The 18216-nt window shown below is 40.7% G+C and overlaps 1 protein-coding gene across 2 annotated transcripts in view; it reads left to right on the top strand.

Moving 5' to 3' along the window:
- The window catches only part of CCDC25 (coiled-coil domain containing 25), a 40647-nt gene that overhangs the window by 16287 nt on the left and 6144 nt on the right, over positions 1 to 18216 (top strand). For both annotated transcript variants that reach the window (XM_007127866.3, XM_024130843.2), the window contains 3 exons: positions 5749 to 5824; positions 9900 to 10003; positions 10204 to 10406. In XM_007127866.3, the coding sequence (XP_007127928.1) occupies positions 5749 to 5824; positions 9900 to 10003; positions 10204 to 10406 (383 nt within the window). The remainder of the gene's footprint in view (positions 1 to 5748; positions 5825 to 9899; positions 10004 to 10203; positions 10407 to 18216) is intronic.

Below are 18216 nucleotides of genomic sequence, written 5' to 3'. Positions count from 1 at the left end.
AATTGTTTAGAGTAAAAAAATATGTACAAAAGTCTACAAATTAGCAAATGAAGAGATGTCTTCCCCCAACCCAGGAAATCACTAAGGGCAATTCTGGTGATTTTTGAGGCTTGGAAGGGGACACAGCACATATTTCCCAGATAGAAGCACTGCCTTGTCCTGCCAGCTGAGATGTGCTGTGTGTCACCTCTGCTCTCTCTCCCTGTCATTTCAGTTGACACTGCTGGACTTTGTCTTCCAGGAAGATCATGGTGTAGTTCCTTTTACTCAGACTCATGTGATTCTCCTGCCTCACCAAGGGCATATGTTCCTAGTTATCAGGGGCTGCTTTGGGAGGTTTAAAACAGCATTATCGTAGTAAAGGGAAAAGATTTAATGTTCCCATGTCACATAAAACCACTGTTTTTCCAATCTGTCTTTATATCCATCTATTGTATTTTGTGTAGTTGAATCATAGGGTATGGGTAATTGTTATGTGTATTTTAAAAAATATGTATTTTGGAATGATTTTAGATTTACAGAAAAGTTGCAAAGGTAGTACAAGTTCCTATATACCCCGTGTCCAGTTTTCCCCATCGTTAACATCTTAACATTACCATGGTAGGTTTGTGTGAACTGAGAAACCAGAACTGATGCATCACTATTAACTAACCTCCGGACTCTATTTGGATTTCTCCGGTTTTTCCATTAATGTCCTTTTTCTGTTCCAGGATCTGGTCCAGCGTCACACATTGCATTTTAGTTGTCATGTCTGTCTAGTCTCTGGTCTGTGACAGTTTGTCACTCTTTCCCTGTTTGTCATGACCTTGACAAAAGTTTGAGAAGTACTGATCAGGTCATGACTAGACTGGAGTTACGGGTTTGGGGGAACAATAGCACAGAGGTGAAGTGCTCTTATCCCATCATGTCAAGGGTATATGCATTAATAGGACTTACCACTGATGGTGTTAACCTTGATCTCCTGGTCAGGGTAATGTTTGTCAGGTTTTTTCACTAGAGAGTTGCTCTTCTCCCCACATACTTTATTATTTGGAAGCAAGTCACTAAGTCCAGCCTGTACTCAAGGGGGAGAGCTCCACATCCTGGCGTGGGGAGTACCTGCATATATTGTTTGGAATTCTTCTGTAAGGAAGATTCATCTCTTCTCTCCCATGTATTTAATTCAGTCATTTACTTATATCAGTATGGACTCACACATTTACTTTTTACTTTGGGTTATAATCCAGTACTGTGTCATTTTGTTGCTAAAATTGTCCCTGCTTTGACTCTTCCAGCTTGGCTCTTGTGTTCCTTTGACATGCTCCTGTCATTTTACTTTTTGAGCACTTCCTTACTTTCTGACACTCAAGATGTTCCAGGCTCATCTTGTATTTTCCCTGCTCCAGCTCTAGGATCAGCCATTTCTCTGAGAAACTTTGGTTTCTTTTATTGGGAAATGGTATTTAGAAATCAAGATCTGGACTCTGGGTGTGCTCATTGCTACTAGAGTATCATTGCTTCTAGGCCCTCTCATGTGACAGAGCTAGGAAATAGGTGTATGTATACTAACCCGTGTTAGTAATTCGTATGCATAATTTTTTCTGTATCTACAGTAAGCTAAACATGACTCGTGTCTCTGATGAAGCCGTTACTACAGGGGCCTTTCTCACATTTCTTCCTTGCTTATCTATTACTTCCTTCTTAGACAGTGGGAAGCCTGGCTCCCACCATCATTTGCTTATTTGAATCCAGTATATATGGAAGTGGTTTCAGATTTGTTAGCATGTATCCCCATAAGAAACAACTTTATCAACTAAAGTACAGTGCAATTACAGTTTCCATTCAGAATGCTGTTTTTCAAAGTTACTTGTCAGCTGCTCCCCACCCTCCCCACCTCATGCCTTTCAGTGATGTCTGTCACACACTTGGGTTCTTTTGTCTCAGTCTGCATTCCACCTTGGCTTCCCCTGGTTGATTGTATTACTTTTTTTAAAATACATTTTTATATAATTGCTTCACAATGCTGTGTTAGTTTCTGTTGTACAACAAAATGAATCAGCCATATGCATACACATATCCCCATATCCCCTCATCCCCTCCCTCTTGCATCTCCCTCCCGCCCTCCCTATCCCACCCCTCTAGGTGGTCACAAAGCACCTAGCTGATCTCCCTGTGCTATGCGGCTGCTTCCCACTAGCTATCTACTTTACATTTGGTAGTGTATATATGTCCATGCCACTCTCTCACTTTATCCCCGCTTACTCTTCCCCCTCCCCATATCCTCAAGTCCATTTTCTATGTCTGCGTCTTTATTCCTGTCCTGCCCCTAGGTTCTTCAGAACCATATATTTTTTTTTTAGAGTCCATATATATGTGTTAGCATACGGTATTTGTTTTTCTCTTTCTGACTGACTTCACTCTGTATGACAGACTCTAGGTCCATCCACCTCACTACAAATAAGTCAATTTCGTTTCTTTTTATGGCTGAGTAATATTTCATTGTATATATGTGCCACATCTTCTTTATCCATTCATCTGTCGATGGACATTTAGGTTTCTTCCTTGTCCTGGCTATTGTAAATAGTGCCGCATTGAACACTGGTACATGTCTCTTTTTGAATTATGGTTTTCTCAAAATGGATTAAAGACCTAAATGTAAGACAGGACACTGTAAAACTCTTAGAGGAAAACATAGGAAAAACACTCTTTGACATAAACCACAGCAAGATCTTTTTTGACCCACCTCCTAGAGTAATGAAAATAAAAACAAAAGTAGACAAATGGGACCTAATTAAACTTAAAAGCTTTTGCTTTTAAGCAAAGGAAACCATAAACAAGACAAAAAGACAACCCTCAGAATGGGAGAAAATATTTACAAGTGAAACAGTGGACAAAGGATTAATCTCCAAAATACACGAACAGCTCATGGAGCTCGATATCAAAAAGATTGTATTACTTTTAAAGTGACAGTTTACAAGCTTTTTCATGTTACTGCATTATTTTCATATTTATTGTTTTGACTGGCTGCTTTGAGTTGATAATATGCCACAGTTAATTTGAAAGCTCCCTTGTCAGAATATAAGTTGTTTACAGTTTTCAGCATTATGAATCCCCAACAAGAAATATTTTTTTAATGAACTACTTTCTGTTTTTCTTTTCTTTTTTTGTAGAGTAGTTCTCAGAAATGAAATTACTGGGTCAAAAGATATAAACATTTTGATAACTCCTTTTATGCCAGATTGCCCTTTGAAAATATTATGCTGGTTTAAAATGCTACCTGATACATACAGGTTTTCCAAAAACTTTTTGGGGTTTTATAACTTCAGAAAAATAGCAACCTTTTGACCATTTTAATAAATACAAGATGCTACTTCATTATGCTTATAATGTTTACACCTTAATTTACTAACAAGGTAAAACATTCTACCACATCTTTACTTATTCTATTTATATTTTTGAGAACTGAGTTGTAAAAAAAAAAAAAAAAATAGAAGAAGATTGTGAACTCTTTGCTGGAACAAAATTCTGAATTTTCCTAGGCAACTTCTTGCCATTTTGGAACTATTTTAAGTCTAGAGCAAATAAAGTAGGGTGTTCCCAACTTTCCTTTTGGTTCAGATTAAATTTTTTCCTTTGGGTTCTGCTGCATCAGAAAATGGAAATAACGGTGGGTAGTCCCAAGTTCACATTGCCCCCAGTTAGAACTTGTTTGAACAGGAGTTTGATTTCATTTTCTTTTGGAAGCACGTAATGTGCTAGATAAAAATATGTGCTCCTTAAGGAACTTTTACCTGGTTGATCTCCTGCAGTAAACGACATAGGCCTTTGTACTTAGTAGGTACCAAGTAAGTGTTGGAGATGCAGTGAGACTAAGTATAAGTAGTTCAGAACCCAAACTCTGGAGCCAGACTGCCAGCTTTGTATCCTGGCCTTGCTGCTTACCAGCTGTGTGACTCTGAGCAAGTTATTCAGCTGTGCCCGTTTCCTCATCTGTAAAAGGGAGCTAACAGTCCCTGTCTTACTGGGTTGTTGTGAGAATTAAATGAGCTAGCATAACTGAAGCATTTAGAATAATGCTTGGCACATACTAAGCACTATGTATGTTCATTCTTTCTTTGTCAAATTCAGGTGAATTCAACCCAAGCCTTGAAGATCATGGATATTCAACAAGTGTTTTTTCCTAGGCTTATTTGATTTTTGAAAACCTATAGAAAAATCTCACTTATCAAGAGGTTGCTTATCTCATTAACACAGATGACACAAAGCCCACAGTCAAAATTCTGGCCTTTACATGTGGAGAGTACCTTACACTCTCCATGCAGAGTTTGTTTACTCTGACTTTATGCATAATGCTAAGCTGAATTATTTTATTTTATTTGGTCTGCTCATATTATATTAGAAGTAATAAAACAAGAAGAGGCTGTTGCTTCAGGAATAGCACTAGGTACAGGTAGCAAGAAGGGATGTTGTGACGTAGCCTGATATCAAGGACCAAGAAGCTGTATGTTTCCACAAAAACTCCATAAGCACCACACTCTGGGGCCAGTTGTTAGAGCATGGCTTTAGTTAGTCCTGGGTTCATCTCTCAGCTCTGTCACTTACTAGATATTGGGGAGCTTGGCCTAGTTGCTTAACCTCGCTAAGCTTCATTTTCTTCATTGGCAAAGTGAGCGTAGTACTATCCATTTCATATGGCCATTTATTTGGTGTACCTAGCACTCAAAAAGCAGATATTCAAAAAGTGGTAGCTATTGTTTTGTTTTTTAATTATTTATTTGATTAATTTAGTATAGGGTCAGTCAGCTTCTCTGTATTTTAGATGCCCCTGAAGGCATCACTATCACTATATTATAGCCTAGTGTAATGGTTGATATTCATGATGACGACATTGTGTTATCAAGATGGTAAATTCAGAATCCTCTATTTAAGTGGTCAGGGAATCTCACAGGATGGAATATGGCATTAAAGTAGTGACAAACTTAAATCACGTATTTTTTGGTCAAAATTTAGGTAATTGAGATTTCCATTTTGAAACATTTAAAATAAAGAAAAAAATAGAAACATAATGGAATAAACTTAATTTATCTCAAATATTTAGGTAGATTAAACATTTCATTCCCAGACAGAAGTGCTTCAGTAATCCCATGCCTGATAGCCAAGTGCTGAGTTGAGTTCCACTAGCTCTTGCCTCAGATATTTTTGTTCTTTTGGAATGGCTTTGCTTATTCAGCTTTGACTTTGATACAGTATCTGTAAAGAGAATGAATCAGTATTTTTTCTCTTTTATGGTAGAAGGTTATATCTAACACATCAGGAGCTTGGTTCCTGACTAATGCCAAGGGTAGATGACCTACCAGATCATGGAGACCCAAAACTATAAGACGTCTCTTGAGAGGGAGTTTGTAGGGACCTCAGCTAAGAAGACTTCCCATTGCCAAAAATTAGGCACCATTTCTCTACAAGGTTTCTAAAAGTAAGAAAGAGAAGAGGGAAAAATTACTCAGACATAAATACAGTTAATATTTTAGTGGTTTTCTTTCATACCCTGTTTTTTTCCCCACTTATTAAGTCAGGATTTTCCATATTACTGCCTTCTCTTAAAGTAAACATTTCCACAATGGACTTCATTTTTCAGTGTTTTGAAATACAGTTGAAGAGCCCCTGCTTTTAATAAAATTGTGCCTAGTAAGGTAGCAGAGCCCTATAAAAGTGCTCCAGTATTGATCAGTAACAAGGTAGTGGACCATTTGGTTTGTTCTTGTGTTCCAGGGGGAGAAAATAGAAGACATTCCAAAGGAAGTACTGATGGACTGTGCCCATCTTGTGAAGGCCAATAGCATTCAAGGTCAGTTTTCCTAGAGGTGTTTTCAGAATTAGCACCGCTTTTCTCTGTGTCTGAAATGGATTACATCTTAGAGAACATATTACTGACTTTAGCTTGAGTCAAGGGAATGACATGTAATATGCCTTTACCCTGTTTTGTTCTTTAAGATGGCAGTTGCACTACCTGTCAGAGAACTGAAAGCCAACCTCCCTGCCCCTCAAATTTTCATGGCCCTATCTCAAGTCTTTTTTACCCTGTTTTCTTTACCTTGAATAGAAAATTGTCTAGGGCTTCCCTGGTGGCGCAGTGGTTAAGAACCTGCCTGCCAATGCAGGGGACACGGGTTTGAGCCCTGGTCCGGGAAGATCCCACATGCCGCAGAGCAACTAAGCCCGTGCGCCACAACTACTGAGGCTGCGCTCTAGAGTCCACGTGCCACAACTACTGAAGCCTGTGCACCTAGAGCCCATGCTCCCCAACAAGAGAAGCCACTGCAGTGAGAAGCCCACACACCGCAACTAGAGAAAGCCCTCACACAGCAACAGACCCAATGCAACCGAAAATAAATAATAAATTAATTAATTAATAAAAAAAAAAGAAAAAATTGTCTAGACCTGCCTACCCCTAAGGTTACTTGTAGAAAGACTTTTGGAAATTACATTATGTTAATTGCCAAGCAAGAGATGTGTCTCATGGCTTTTCTTGTAATGTTGGTTGATGTCTTTGTTTCCATTATTTGTTACTAGATTCTAGAACCCAAGTCTCCCAATTACTCTTTCCTACTTTTTCTTTCTTTCCTTCTCTCCTTCCATATTTTCTTCTCCCTGTAAATTGTGAAGGTGTCAAGTCCGTTGATCTTGTTGTCTCCCAGAGAATCTTAAATAATATTTCTAGGGTGATAAATTAGAATCAGTATTTTTACAGTGCTCTCCAGGTGATTCTAATGTGCAAAGAGTGTTGAGACAATTGGCCTCCATGTTCTAAGTAGGATCTGTAGTATTGGCCTTGGTGCAGGTTTAGTTCTACTGTACAAGATTTAATTTGTCAAGTCAGTATAGGTCAAGAAGGACAATTAATGGAGTGGAGGTGGCAGTTATAAAGGGGAGCTGGGTGATGGTATTCTGCTAGGAATGAGCTAGTAGACTGGATTTTAGTTGTAGGACATGGACCTAGATAAGGTAGAGGTAAGTTTGGTTTGATATAAAGTTGAGGGGTGATCCAGAGGGTTCGGAAAAAATACGGTTTGCATAGAAGATAAGCATGGGGCAGACACAGAGACGACAGCATGTACCGGGAGCTGGTGATTCTAGGAGAAGAGCCGGGCAGTGTGCTCCCTCCCCCATCACTTAGTCTGCGTTTCCTGCATCTCACTCGGCAGCTTTACTGAATCAGGCACCTAGCCAAAGAAACTGGAAGTCTTGTCTTACAGAACCATTCATTTCCAACTCCATAAATCATTAAATTGCAGTTCGTTTTAGGACATTCCATTTTTATGAGTAGAAGAGCTCCTCAGATTTCCAGTTAAAATCTTTGGTTATGGAAAGAAAAATAATAAAAATTGAAACTACGTCATTATCCTCCTTCCTTGTGTGTTGCAACCTCTTTAATGTGTTTTTGTGCCCCTGGCTAGCAGATGTGAATTTATTAAAAGAGCTTTGGACTCATTATTCTTGGCCCGGCCTCTTTCTTCTTAATCCCTTTATAGTTTACTAGTTCTAAAGAAAACAGAAAAGAGGAAGAGTCATTGAATCACTGAATCACTCTTCTCTCCTCTTCAGCCTTCCACAGGGATAGCTCACTCATAAGGAGCTAAGCCCAAGCGTCTCACTCTCAGGAGTCAATAGCAGAGGATGCTGAGGAGTGAAGAAGATTGTCTTTGCTGTGAGATTTGCTAAGTACACTACATTTGCGTCACTGTGTTATTAAAATATTTCCCTCCCTGGTTGACCACCTTCAGCGCTGTTTGTCGTCATAGAATCTGGTCAGCCTCTTCTTTATTCATTTTATAATCTCTTGCCAGATTAAACTTTCTAAAAGCTTAGACACTTTCTGTGACACCCTTCACCTTGTCTCTACAGTTAGACCCAAACTTCCTAAGCTGGCATTTAAGCATCTCTGATCTGACCACAGACTTTGTTTCCCTTCATGTATTTCATACTCCAGCCAAAGCATATATTTGCTGTTTTCCTACTTTGTGCCTTTGCTTGTATTGTTCCCTCAGCCCTCAGTGTTACACTCCTGCTCAGTCATCACATGTCTAGATTCGAGCTAAGGTTCAAGGGCTACGCTGTAGTTATAGTAATAGTAATAACAGCTAGCACTGAATGTTAATTACATGCCTGGCACTGTGCCAAGAACATTACAAATTGTTCATTTATCAGCTCTACTGAATTAAGATATTACTTTCATTTTATAGATGAGGAAGCTGAATTTAAGAAATTAAGAATTAAGGAACTTAACCTCTCCCACAGAGCCTTTTCCTTCTACCAGCTTTGAGTGACCACTGCCCTCTCTGAACTCCCTTAACTCTTTACCTGTATCTTTCCAATATCACTTGATCACTTCTGATTTTCATTGAAATTATTTATGTACTTATCTGCCTTCCTTTAATCTTCAAAGACAGGATCCATTATCTGATCCATCTTTGTATCTCCCACAGTGCCTTGCACATGGAGATTTTTTTTTTTTTACTTCATTTTGAAAAAAATTTCAAACCTACAGAAAAGTTGCAAGAAAATTTAGAATCAATAGTTTTTCCGTATTTGTTTGCCTTCTCCCTGTAATTCACTGAATGGTTTTTTAGCTGAACCATTTGAAAGAAAATCACAGGCATCATGACCGTTCAGCATGTCCTAAGAAGTACACTTTTGTAAGTAACTGCCTTACAGTGATCAAATTCAGGAAATTTAACGTGGGTAGAATACTGTTATACAGAGTCCATATGTAAGTTTTGTCAGTTGTCCCACTACCGTCACTTTATAGCATTTTTTTTTTTGATCCAGGATCATACATTCTATTCACTTGTCATGTATCGCTGGTCTCCTTTAATCTGGACACTTCTTTGTCTTTCAAGACGTTGACACTTTTAGAGTGGAGACCACTTTGGGTTGGTCCAATGCTTCCTGTTCAGTAGGACCACATGACGTATTTTGTGGCAGGAATGCTATGCAAGTGAAGTCTTGCGCATTACAGTCAGGGGGCACATGCTGCCCGTTTGCCTTTTTTGGCGATGTTAACTGATCGCTTAGGTAAGGTCGTGTTCACCAGATTTCCCCAGTGTACGTGGTCATTTAATAAACATTGAAATGTATTGCCATCTGATTTGGAAGGGCCTTAGAGAGCACTGGACCAGTGATTAAACTGTGATTCTCAGAGCCGCCTGGGAGGCTGTCAGGGGTGGAGGGGAAACACGAAGTGGGGGTGGTGAGGGGGGAGGAGGAGGAGGAGTGAGCAGGATACCTGGCACCCCTTTCCTCCAGAGCATCTCTGCTTTGATTACTTTGTTATGTTTTCTTTGGTAAAAGAGGTTCCACAGCTAAAGAAACAAAAACCAAAAAGCTCTACTAAACTAGTCCAGTTTCCTCATGTTTCAGATGAGATGCCAGGAGCCATGGGGATTCTCCCAAAGCGACACAGCTGGTTTCTGGTAGTGCAGGGTAGAATCCGGTGTCTTGAATCACTTTATCTTGCTGCTTAACCTTTATTAGATCAAGGGCTCCTTTGAGAATCTGAGGAAACCTGTTTGGTCCTTTTCTGTTTAGAAACACATACAATAAAATTTGCATTCAATTTTAGAGGGTCTCAAAGATCCCTGAAGCTGATCTCTTCACCCTGCTTTTCATCAGAATACTTTAGCTTGAATTGTTTGTCGGCCTTCCCATTTGCCTTTGTGGGTGGCTTCTTTTTTTAAAAAACGTATTTTGTGGTTTGAAACACTTGTTTCAAATGAACACAAGTTCAAATGAACTTGTTCAAATGAACACTTGTTCATTCTCAGCCTTCTCCTTTGTTGGATTAGGGTGACTTAATTGTGGGTGAGACGACGCATTGCTCAGCGCCCTCCTGCCCACATGTTGAAGACAGTCTCTCTTGGCAGGCTGCAAGATGAACAACGTCAATGTGGTTTATACCCCGTGGTCTAACCTGAAGAAAACGGCCGACATGGATGTGGGGCAGATAGGCTTTCACAGGCAGAAGGACGTAAGTGTGAGCATCCCCGGAGGTGGCAGTGCCCTGGCGCTGAGTGGGTGTCTGTCTCTGCTGTTGAGGGCTCAGCATGATGTCTCTTTCTAAAGGGAATCAAGCTGGGTTGCTAAGCTGCTGGAAAGCCCTGCCCTATTCTGGGGGGAAGAAAAAAAACATAAAGATTCAGTATTATTTTTCCCTCCATCTCCCTCAAGGTGAAAATTGTGACAGTAGAGAAGAAAGTGAATGAGATCCTGAACCGATTGGAAAAGACCAAAATGGAGCGGTTCCCAGACCTAGAGGCAGAGAAAGAATGCAGAGACCGCGAAGAGAGGAATGAGAAGAAAGCCCAGATTCAGGAAATGAAAAGGAAAGAAAAGGAAGAGATGAAAAAGAAGAGGGAGATGGATGAACTTAGGTATGTTGGAGCTAAGGCACTGACGTTGACCTTGGAGAGTCTTCGCTGCTGATTTAACTAGGGGTTAACCCTTAAGAATGGTACATTTGGCCCTGTGTATCCACGGATCCAGTCAACCATGGATCAAAAATGTTTGGGGGTGGAAAAAATTCCAGAAAGTTCCGAAAAGCAACACTTGAATTTCCCTTGTGCTGGCAACTATTGACATAGCATTTACCTTTATGACTATTTGCATAGCATTTACAGTGTATCAGATATTATAAGTAATCTACAGATGATTTAAAGTATATGGGAGGATGTATGTAGGTTATATGCAAATACTATGCCATTTTTATAAGGGACTTGAGCCATCCACAGGTTTTGGTATCTGAGGGGGGTCCAGGTTTTGGTATCTGAGGGGGGTCCTGGAACCAATCCCGCATGGATTCCGAGGGACAAGTGTATTCTGGTATTCTGGTAGATGAAGGGACATATAGCGAGCTCCAAGCCTTTAAATGAGTTAGAATAAGGCATTTTATGCTAATGCGTTGGTCAAATGAATTGCCCTTTTATAGGGGCAGGATTTGAGAGTGTATGAAATAAAATAGCTATTTTTAATCTTAGATAAACCATTATAGGTTATCTTTAGAGTTTGGTTTGTAAACATCTTCAGGAAAAGAAGAGGTACTATATTGAGTGTTTTACATTAGCTGTGGTATTTGAATGAAATTGTCTCCGCTCTAAAGGCCAGTGCTAGTAACTCTTAAAAGCTGTTTTTAAAACCTCTTTTTTTATAGATTTCGAAAGTTTAAAGTAATTAATGTGGATAGGCCTGCTCCAAAACACAGCATTTTTAAACAATATATAGTAGTTAAAACACATCTTGGATCCTGAAATTCTAGTGTATAAGGCCATGAAAATACTGATTATATTAGTTTTCTATTGTTACTATAACAAATTACCACAAATTTAGTGGCTTAAAATGACATAGATTTATCATCTTACAGTTCTTCATGTTAGAAGTTCAAAATAGTTCTTACTGAGCTAGAATCAAGGTATCTGTGGGGCTGTGTTTCTTTCTGGAGCTCTAGGAGAGAATCTGTTTACCTTCCAGCTCCTAGAGGCCACCCACACTCCTGGGCGTGTGACTCCTTCCTCATCTTCAAGGCCAGCAACAGTGCATCTCTCTGCCCCTTCATAGTCACTGCCGCCTCTCTGACCACAGCCTTCTCTGCTTCTAAGGACCAATGTGATGACATTGGGCCCACCCAGATACTGCGTGATAATCTCCCCATCTAAGATTTTTTTTTAAATTTAAATTTTATTTTAAAATGATAAAAATTTATTCAGTTTTGTAAATTGAACATCAAACCTCTTTTAAATTAAATTTAAATAAGTGAATTGGACACAAATGGAGAGAAATCACAGGAACTCTATTAACAGAAAGGGAATGAATTCTGGAATCTATTGATTTTTAGAAAAATAGTGCCGAGTAGTAGCTGGACAGCATTTCGGGCACTTCCATTTCAGCATCTTCCCAGAAGTCCTTGGCAAATGTCATTTATCTCAATGCTCTCAGGTTCACAAGAACTTCTAGAGATGAACTACTTTTCTCTTCCTGCTTGTATTACACAATGAACCATTGTACTTTCATCATCTTACCTTATCCACTCTCTTTTTCCATTCCTCATTATTCACCAAGTCAGATTCCATGCCTTTTCAGAGACTGCTATCAGCTCCATTCTCACTATGTCAAGCAGTCTTCATGACAATTTATAGTCTTCTCCTCTTTATTAGAGCTCTAAATTTCCATAGGGTGAAGTCTAAAGAAGATATGAGCTTTGTTTTTTGTGTTTTTTTTAACATCTTTATTGGAGTATAATTGCTTTACAATGGTGTGTTAGTTTCTGCTTTATAACAAAGTGAATCAGCTATACATATACACATATATCTCTTCCTTCTTGTGTCTCCCTGCTTTACAATGGTGTGTTAGTTTCTGCTTTATAACAAAGTGAATCAGCTATACGTATACATATATCCCCATATCTCTACCCTCTTGCGTCTCCCTCCCTCCCCCCCTCCCCCCCTCCCCCCCATCCCACCCCTCCCCATCTAAGATCTTTAATTAAAGTCCCTTCTGCCATGTGAGGTAACATATTCGCAGGTTCTGGAGATTAGGATGTAGACATTTGGGTAAGATCATTATTCTGCCTACTATACTGACTCTCTATAGATGCATAGTACTGTACCCGAAGGGGCCTCAGTTTTTCTTTGAGAAAGAAGGAAAATAATCCTGCCACTTCTAGTCACAGAATTCTAGATTTTTTCCCACTATTTTCCATAGATTTCATTTGTGATAAGTATACCAAAAAAAAAAAGTTATTGATTCCTTTGGGAAGGGTATAGCATCAATATGAGCTGTCTTGCCCTGTCCTGACCTAGTTTCCTTGGAATACCCTTGATTATTAGAAAGATCATTGGGCCAGAATGGAGGTTTTATGATCAAGCACTGGTATTTATTCGTTATCCATATGCACGCGTCCCTGTTGGGGGTTCTGCTAAAACAGGGTGAGTGACTGCATTTACAATACAATATTCAAATGGAGAACTCCAGAAGTGTTACCCCAAGTTATAAGCTGCCAGCATGAGACAGACTGATGCAGAGATTTAAACGTTCAATTTGACGTAGAATTGTGAGTCCATTTTGTGTTGTGAGTGAAAGACAAATTACCGACACCATTAGTTTCAAAAATTTTGAGTGATACAGGATTTAGACTAGTTTATTCTTTTTGGTTTTAGGGTGGAGTGGAGAAAAGATTGAAAACATGCCTTTTTGTGCCTCTTAAAACTCTACCGTAATGTTGTTTAGAGACATAGTATTATATGTTAGAAATATAATGTCACTTAATTTACTTACAACATTTTTTTTTAGACTTGTAGGCTCTTTATTTTTTTAATATTTATTTATTTGGCTGCGTCGGATCTTAGTTGTGGCCCTCGGGATCTTTGTTGCAGCATGTGGGCTCTTAGCTGTGGCATGCATGTGGGATCTAGTTCCCCGACCAGGGATCCAACCCAGGCCCCCCTGCACTGGGAGTGCAGCGTCTTCCCCACTGGACCGCTAGGGAAGTCCCTACTTATAACATTCAATAAGAAAGATTAGCTAACATTTTTGGACACTTGTCATCTGCCCAACGCTGTATTGTGCTTTACTGCATTATCTCATTTAGTCCTAACAGTAGCCGTGTGAGGCAAATGTTTTGATCATCTGCATTTTGTAGAAGAGGAAACAGACTGAGGAGCAGTTAAGTAACTCGCTCAGAGGCACGTAGCTTGTCTCGGTCTGATTCTCAAGCTCACACACACTGTTACCACTCTCTTCTGCCCTCTGTTCAGTCTATTCTGCAGCTTCTGTGAAACTCCAGCAAAAAGCTCTAAGCTTCGGACTTGTTCTGTAACCTGTTTTTATACACTTGCAGTGCTAGCATCACTTTAATTTCTGTCTTTGACTCTTCCACCCGAGAGATCAAATGCTATGCCTACAAAATCTTCTCATTCTGAAGTCTTTCACTTGCCTTTCTGACAAGGAAAATACCATTAAATTTCACCAATAGTAGATTCTTTTGTTTGGACCATCTGGTAAGGAATGTCCAATTTAATTGCTGTGATAGCTGAAGAAAATTGACTTTTGAGTCTTCAGGGGATTCTACAGATAAACTGAGAAGATAGTCTCATCCTGGACAGTATCCCCAGTGCTTGCAGCAGGGAAGAAGTCCTTAACAGCCTCACACCCAGAAGATACCCAGCTTCTTTCCAATTCTAAAGCCATTATTTAGACTCTAGACTCCTTTTTCAACTTTCTGAACAGGAATGGCAGTAAACTTTTCATTTCTAATTTCTACCAGGAGAAGAAAAATGGATGGAACTGTCATTGTATAGTCCAGGTTCTTTGAGCTGTAGTCAGGAGTATATCCATTAGCCTCGGGATCAGAACAGAGCAAAGCCCACAACACAGAAGGCACCAACTTCCTTCTCAGATGAAAAGAGCAGCAGCCCCTGGAGACAGAACTCCATCTTGTTCTTGCAAATGAGTGCTTTACCCTTGTCCTCGGTGTGCAGAAATTCCAGTGATCTGATAATGTAGATAGGTCTACATAAAGATCATCCTTTTAGGTAGTTTTTTAAAGAAATATTTAGATTGTTTGGGAGGATGCCAAAGTGTGGAAGCTAAATAGTAGCAGTATATTAACATCTTTTATTAACCATTTTATTCATTCACACAATAGTGAAAAGCTCCCCTTATTTAGGCTTCACATATTAATTCTCACTTACTCATCTTGTCCGTTAGCTCTTTAGACAGCTTTTTCGCTCACACTTTCCCTGTCAGCCTAAGATCTCATGGGATTTTAGTTTAGAGAATCTTTGTACAGGGTTAGGTGTAGGGAGGAAGCCTCACATGGCATGTTCTTTCCGTACCTGCTACACAGTAAGCCATACATAGAGTAAGAGGATGTAGCAGAAGAGAGTCTGCGTAGGTTTTGAAAGTAGTCAGAGCCTTAGAAGTGGCCTTGCCTGGAAAGTTAGAGAAGCAGAACAGCTTCTACTCAGTCTCCATGTAGTTTTTGGAGAGGTCCTTCAGGCAGGTACCTGTGAGTCTCCCAGGGGACACCACAGGTGCTGTGGAACAGTGTCCGTGGCTCCCTCCAGTGTGTCGTAGTCAGTTTCATCTCAGTAGTTGGATTCATGGTTACAGACTGCTTACCTGCTGTGTTTATTTATTTTTTTAATACATCTTTATTGGAGTAAAATTGCTTCGCAGTGCTGTGCTAGTTTCTGTCGTACAACAAAGTGAGTCAGCTATATGTATACATATATCCCCATATCCCCTCCCTCTTGCGTCTCCCTCCCACCCTCCCTATCCCACCCCTCTAAGTCGTTGCAAAGCACCAAGCTGATCTCCCTGTGCTATGCGGCTGCTTCCCACTAGCTATCTGTTTTACATTTGGTAGTGTATATATGTCACTGCTACTCTCTCACTTCCTCCCAGCTTCCCCTCCCCACCTGCCCCCTGCCCCCATATCCTCAAGTCCATTCTCTATGTCTGCATCTTTATTCCTGCCCTGCCACTAGGTTCATCAGTACCATTTTTTTTTTAGATTCCGTATATATGCGCTAGTATTTGTTTTTCTTTTTCTGACTTAATTCACTCTATATGACCGACTCTGGGTCTGTCCACCTCACTACAAATAAGTCAATTTCGTTTCTTTTTATGGCTGAGTAATACTCCATTGTATATATGTGCCACATCTTCTTTATCCATTCATCTGTTGATGGACATTTAGGTTGCTTCCATGTCCTGGCTATTGTAAATAGTGCTACAGTGAACATTGTGGTACATGTCTCCTTTCGAATTATGGTTTTCTCAGGGTATAATCTTGTATTCACTTACTTGGCTTTTGTCATACTGTAGCAAACATTTATTAACATCAAAATCAAGCTCACCATGTGAACTTTGAAACCGGAAGAAATAAGCAAGTCAGTAACAGATCAGAAAAGACCAAGGGTAGGGCCTAAGTTTACCTGAGATGGGGATATTTAAAAGTTGGGAGTCTCAGAGATCAGAATTGGAACCTGAGGTTCAGGTGATTGAAGTCAGGAAAGTACAAGACACAGGTAAGATGGCAAGTCACAGGTAAGCGTGTCGTCAGTCTGAGAATTGGCATGAACTTGATGTGGGGGCAGAGATTACTTTAGCAAGGAGGTTAATGTGTGAAAGGTTGTAGCTGATCAGTGGCAAAGCAGGAATTCAAACTCAAGTCTGTAATTCTGAAGTACACACTTCTACTGTAGCTTGCTGCCTGTGAGGCAAAGAATGCCCAGGTTGGCAAGGCCTGAGTCAAGGTGATTCAAAGGCAGATAAAAGAATGAAAAATTAGGTACATTGGAGAGTGACTTAAAAGGTTTTGTTTAGTCCAGAATTTCACGCTGTAAGTGCTAAGGAACCACTGTAGGTTTCCTGGGATATTAGGAAGAAGAAAACTTGTCAGAAGGGTTTATTGGCGACGTGTCAAGGAGGTAATGGTGAGACCAGTGATTGAAAGGATGGTATGGTCAGGTGTAGAAGTGGCTGCTTTCACTGTACCTCCTGCTGTTTCTCTCTCACACACTACTGCTGCTGCCTTCCATAAATAATGCTGTGTTGTGCCATAGGTCTTTGTTTTAATGATAAGCTCCCTCAAAGAGGCACTTCTGCATTCCCGTACCTCCTTGAATGTGACCCTGTGCTTTGCACATGCAGTGAGTGACTCTTCAGTACATTACGGATGAATAAGTAACTGAGATTAGCTTCCCTTGATACAGGGATGCTTGAACTAAGATCCAAACTCTTGTGCTAGTTAAAAGGGTGGGGGCAGTGGAAAGAGTGCGGGAAGCAGGGGAGTGGTGTGTGCAAAGACCACCCACAGGACTGAAAGCCGGCCCAGGCGTCTGGGGCAGCGGGGTGAGGGAGCCCAGGGGTCGAGGGCTAGTCCAGCAGGGCCTTGTTGGTCATGTTTGTCTCTAGGCTGAGGGTTTTGTGAGGTCGCTGGAGAGTGTTAAGCCAGGGGTAGTGTGGGAAGGTGTGTGTTTTGGAAAGGTCATGTGACTGACCTGATTGGAAAGGGTGCCAGGTAGGGGTGTGGCTAGGCCAGTAGCTGTCCACGTGACAGAGTTAGCCGCTTGGGCTATGGTGGAGATGTGGAGGTGGAGAGAACTGGACCGGTGAGAAATAGTTTCCTGGATAAAATCGCAGGACTTGAAAATAGATTGGATTCAGAGGAGGGGCAGGGAAAAGAATGAGTGCGCCGATTCTGGCTTGTGAAATGGAATGGACAGTGATGCTGTTCTCTGAGCTAGGAAATGCTGGACAGGAGCCAGACTGGTTTTGGTCGGGGGGAGACCATGAGTCGGGTATGGACATAGGAATCTGGAAGTACCTTTGAGACATCCCCCAAAAAAGTCAGACAGGCAGGTGGATTAATGGGATGGAGCTCAGAGGAGGCGTGTGGCCTAAAGAAGGGTAATTGGTGTGTTGCTTTCATATGAGTGGGGATTCGGACCCTGTGGTTCCTGAACCTGGCTCGTAGATGCCCACAGCTGGGCGCTTGAAGATATTTTAATCTTCACAGGTGATTTTAAAATACAGTTGGAAGTGAGGTTCTCTGCTCTTAACTACTTTTTTTATCAACATGGCTTTCTCTTTCTGCTCATGCAACTTATTGATCTTACCTGTCCATTTATATCTTATCGATACCACTGACTTTTACAAGCATCATTACTATCTCTCTCTGGGTGTCTCCCAGCTCATTGTCTCTGTCCATGACAAGTCTCCTTCCCTCTGGTCCTCAGTTTCCAGTTTCTACAGTTCATATTTACTTGGTTGTCCCACCATCGCTTCCAGAGTGACATTGTCCTAAACCAAGTACATCTTCTTTGCAACATTTTCCCATTTCTCTCAGTTGTAACATTATTTCCTTCAGATCACCCATGCTAGAAACCTTGGTGTCATCGTTGATTCCTCTCAGATTTATCCCTTCTTACCGGCACAGCTGTTAACCCCTTGCGTTCATGCCCTCGAGGTGGGATATTGCGGTGGACTGGAGCACGATGGCCTGAGTATAAGCTTGGGAGTCAGATCTGGGTTCAAAACCTCTCTTCCCACTTGTTCGCTGTGACCCCTTGGCCAGCTTCCATAGCTCCTGTGTGTACAGTGGGCCTGCTGCTATCCCTTGCCTTAGGAGGTGGTTGTGGGCATGAGCAGTGATTTATGAAGCACATAATACAGGTCCTAGCA

The sequence above is a fragment of the Physeter macrocephalus genome, chromosome 9 (genome assembly GCF_002837175.3).
Source record: "Physeter macrocephalus isolate SW-GA chromosome 9, ASM283717v5, whole genome shotgun sequence".
Classification (NCBI taxonomy): domain Eukaryota; kingdom Metazoa; phylum Chordata; class Mammalia; order Artiodactyla; family Physeteridae; genus Physeter; species Physeter macrocephalus.
This window is presented reverse-complemented; position numbering and strand designations above follow the sequence as displayed.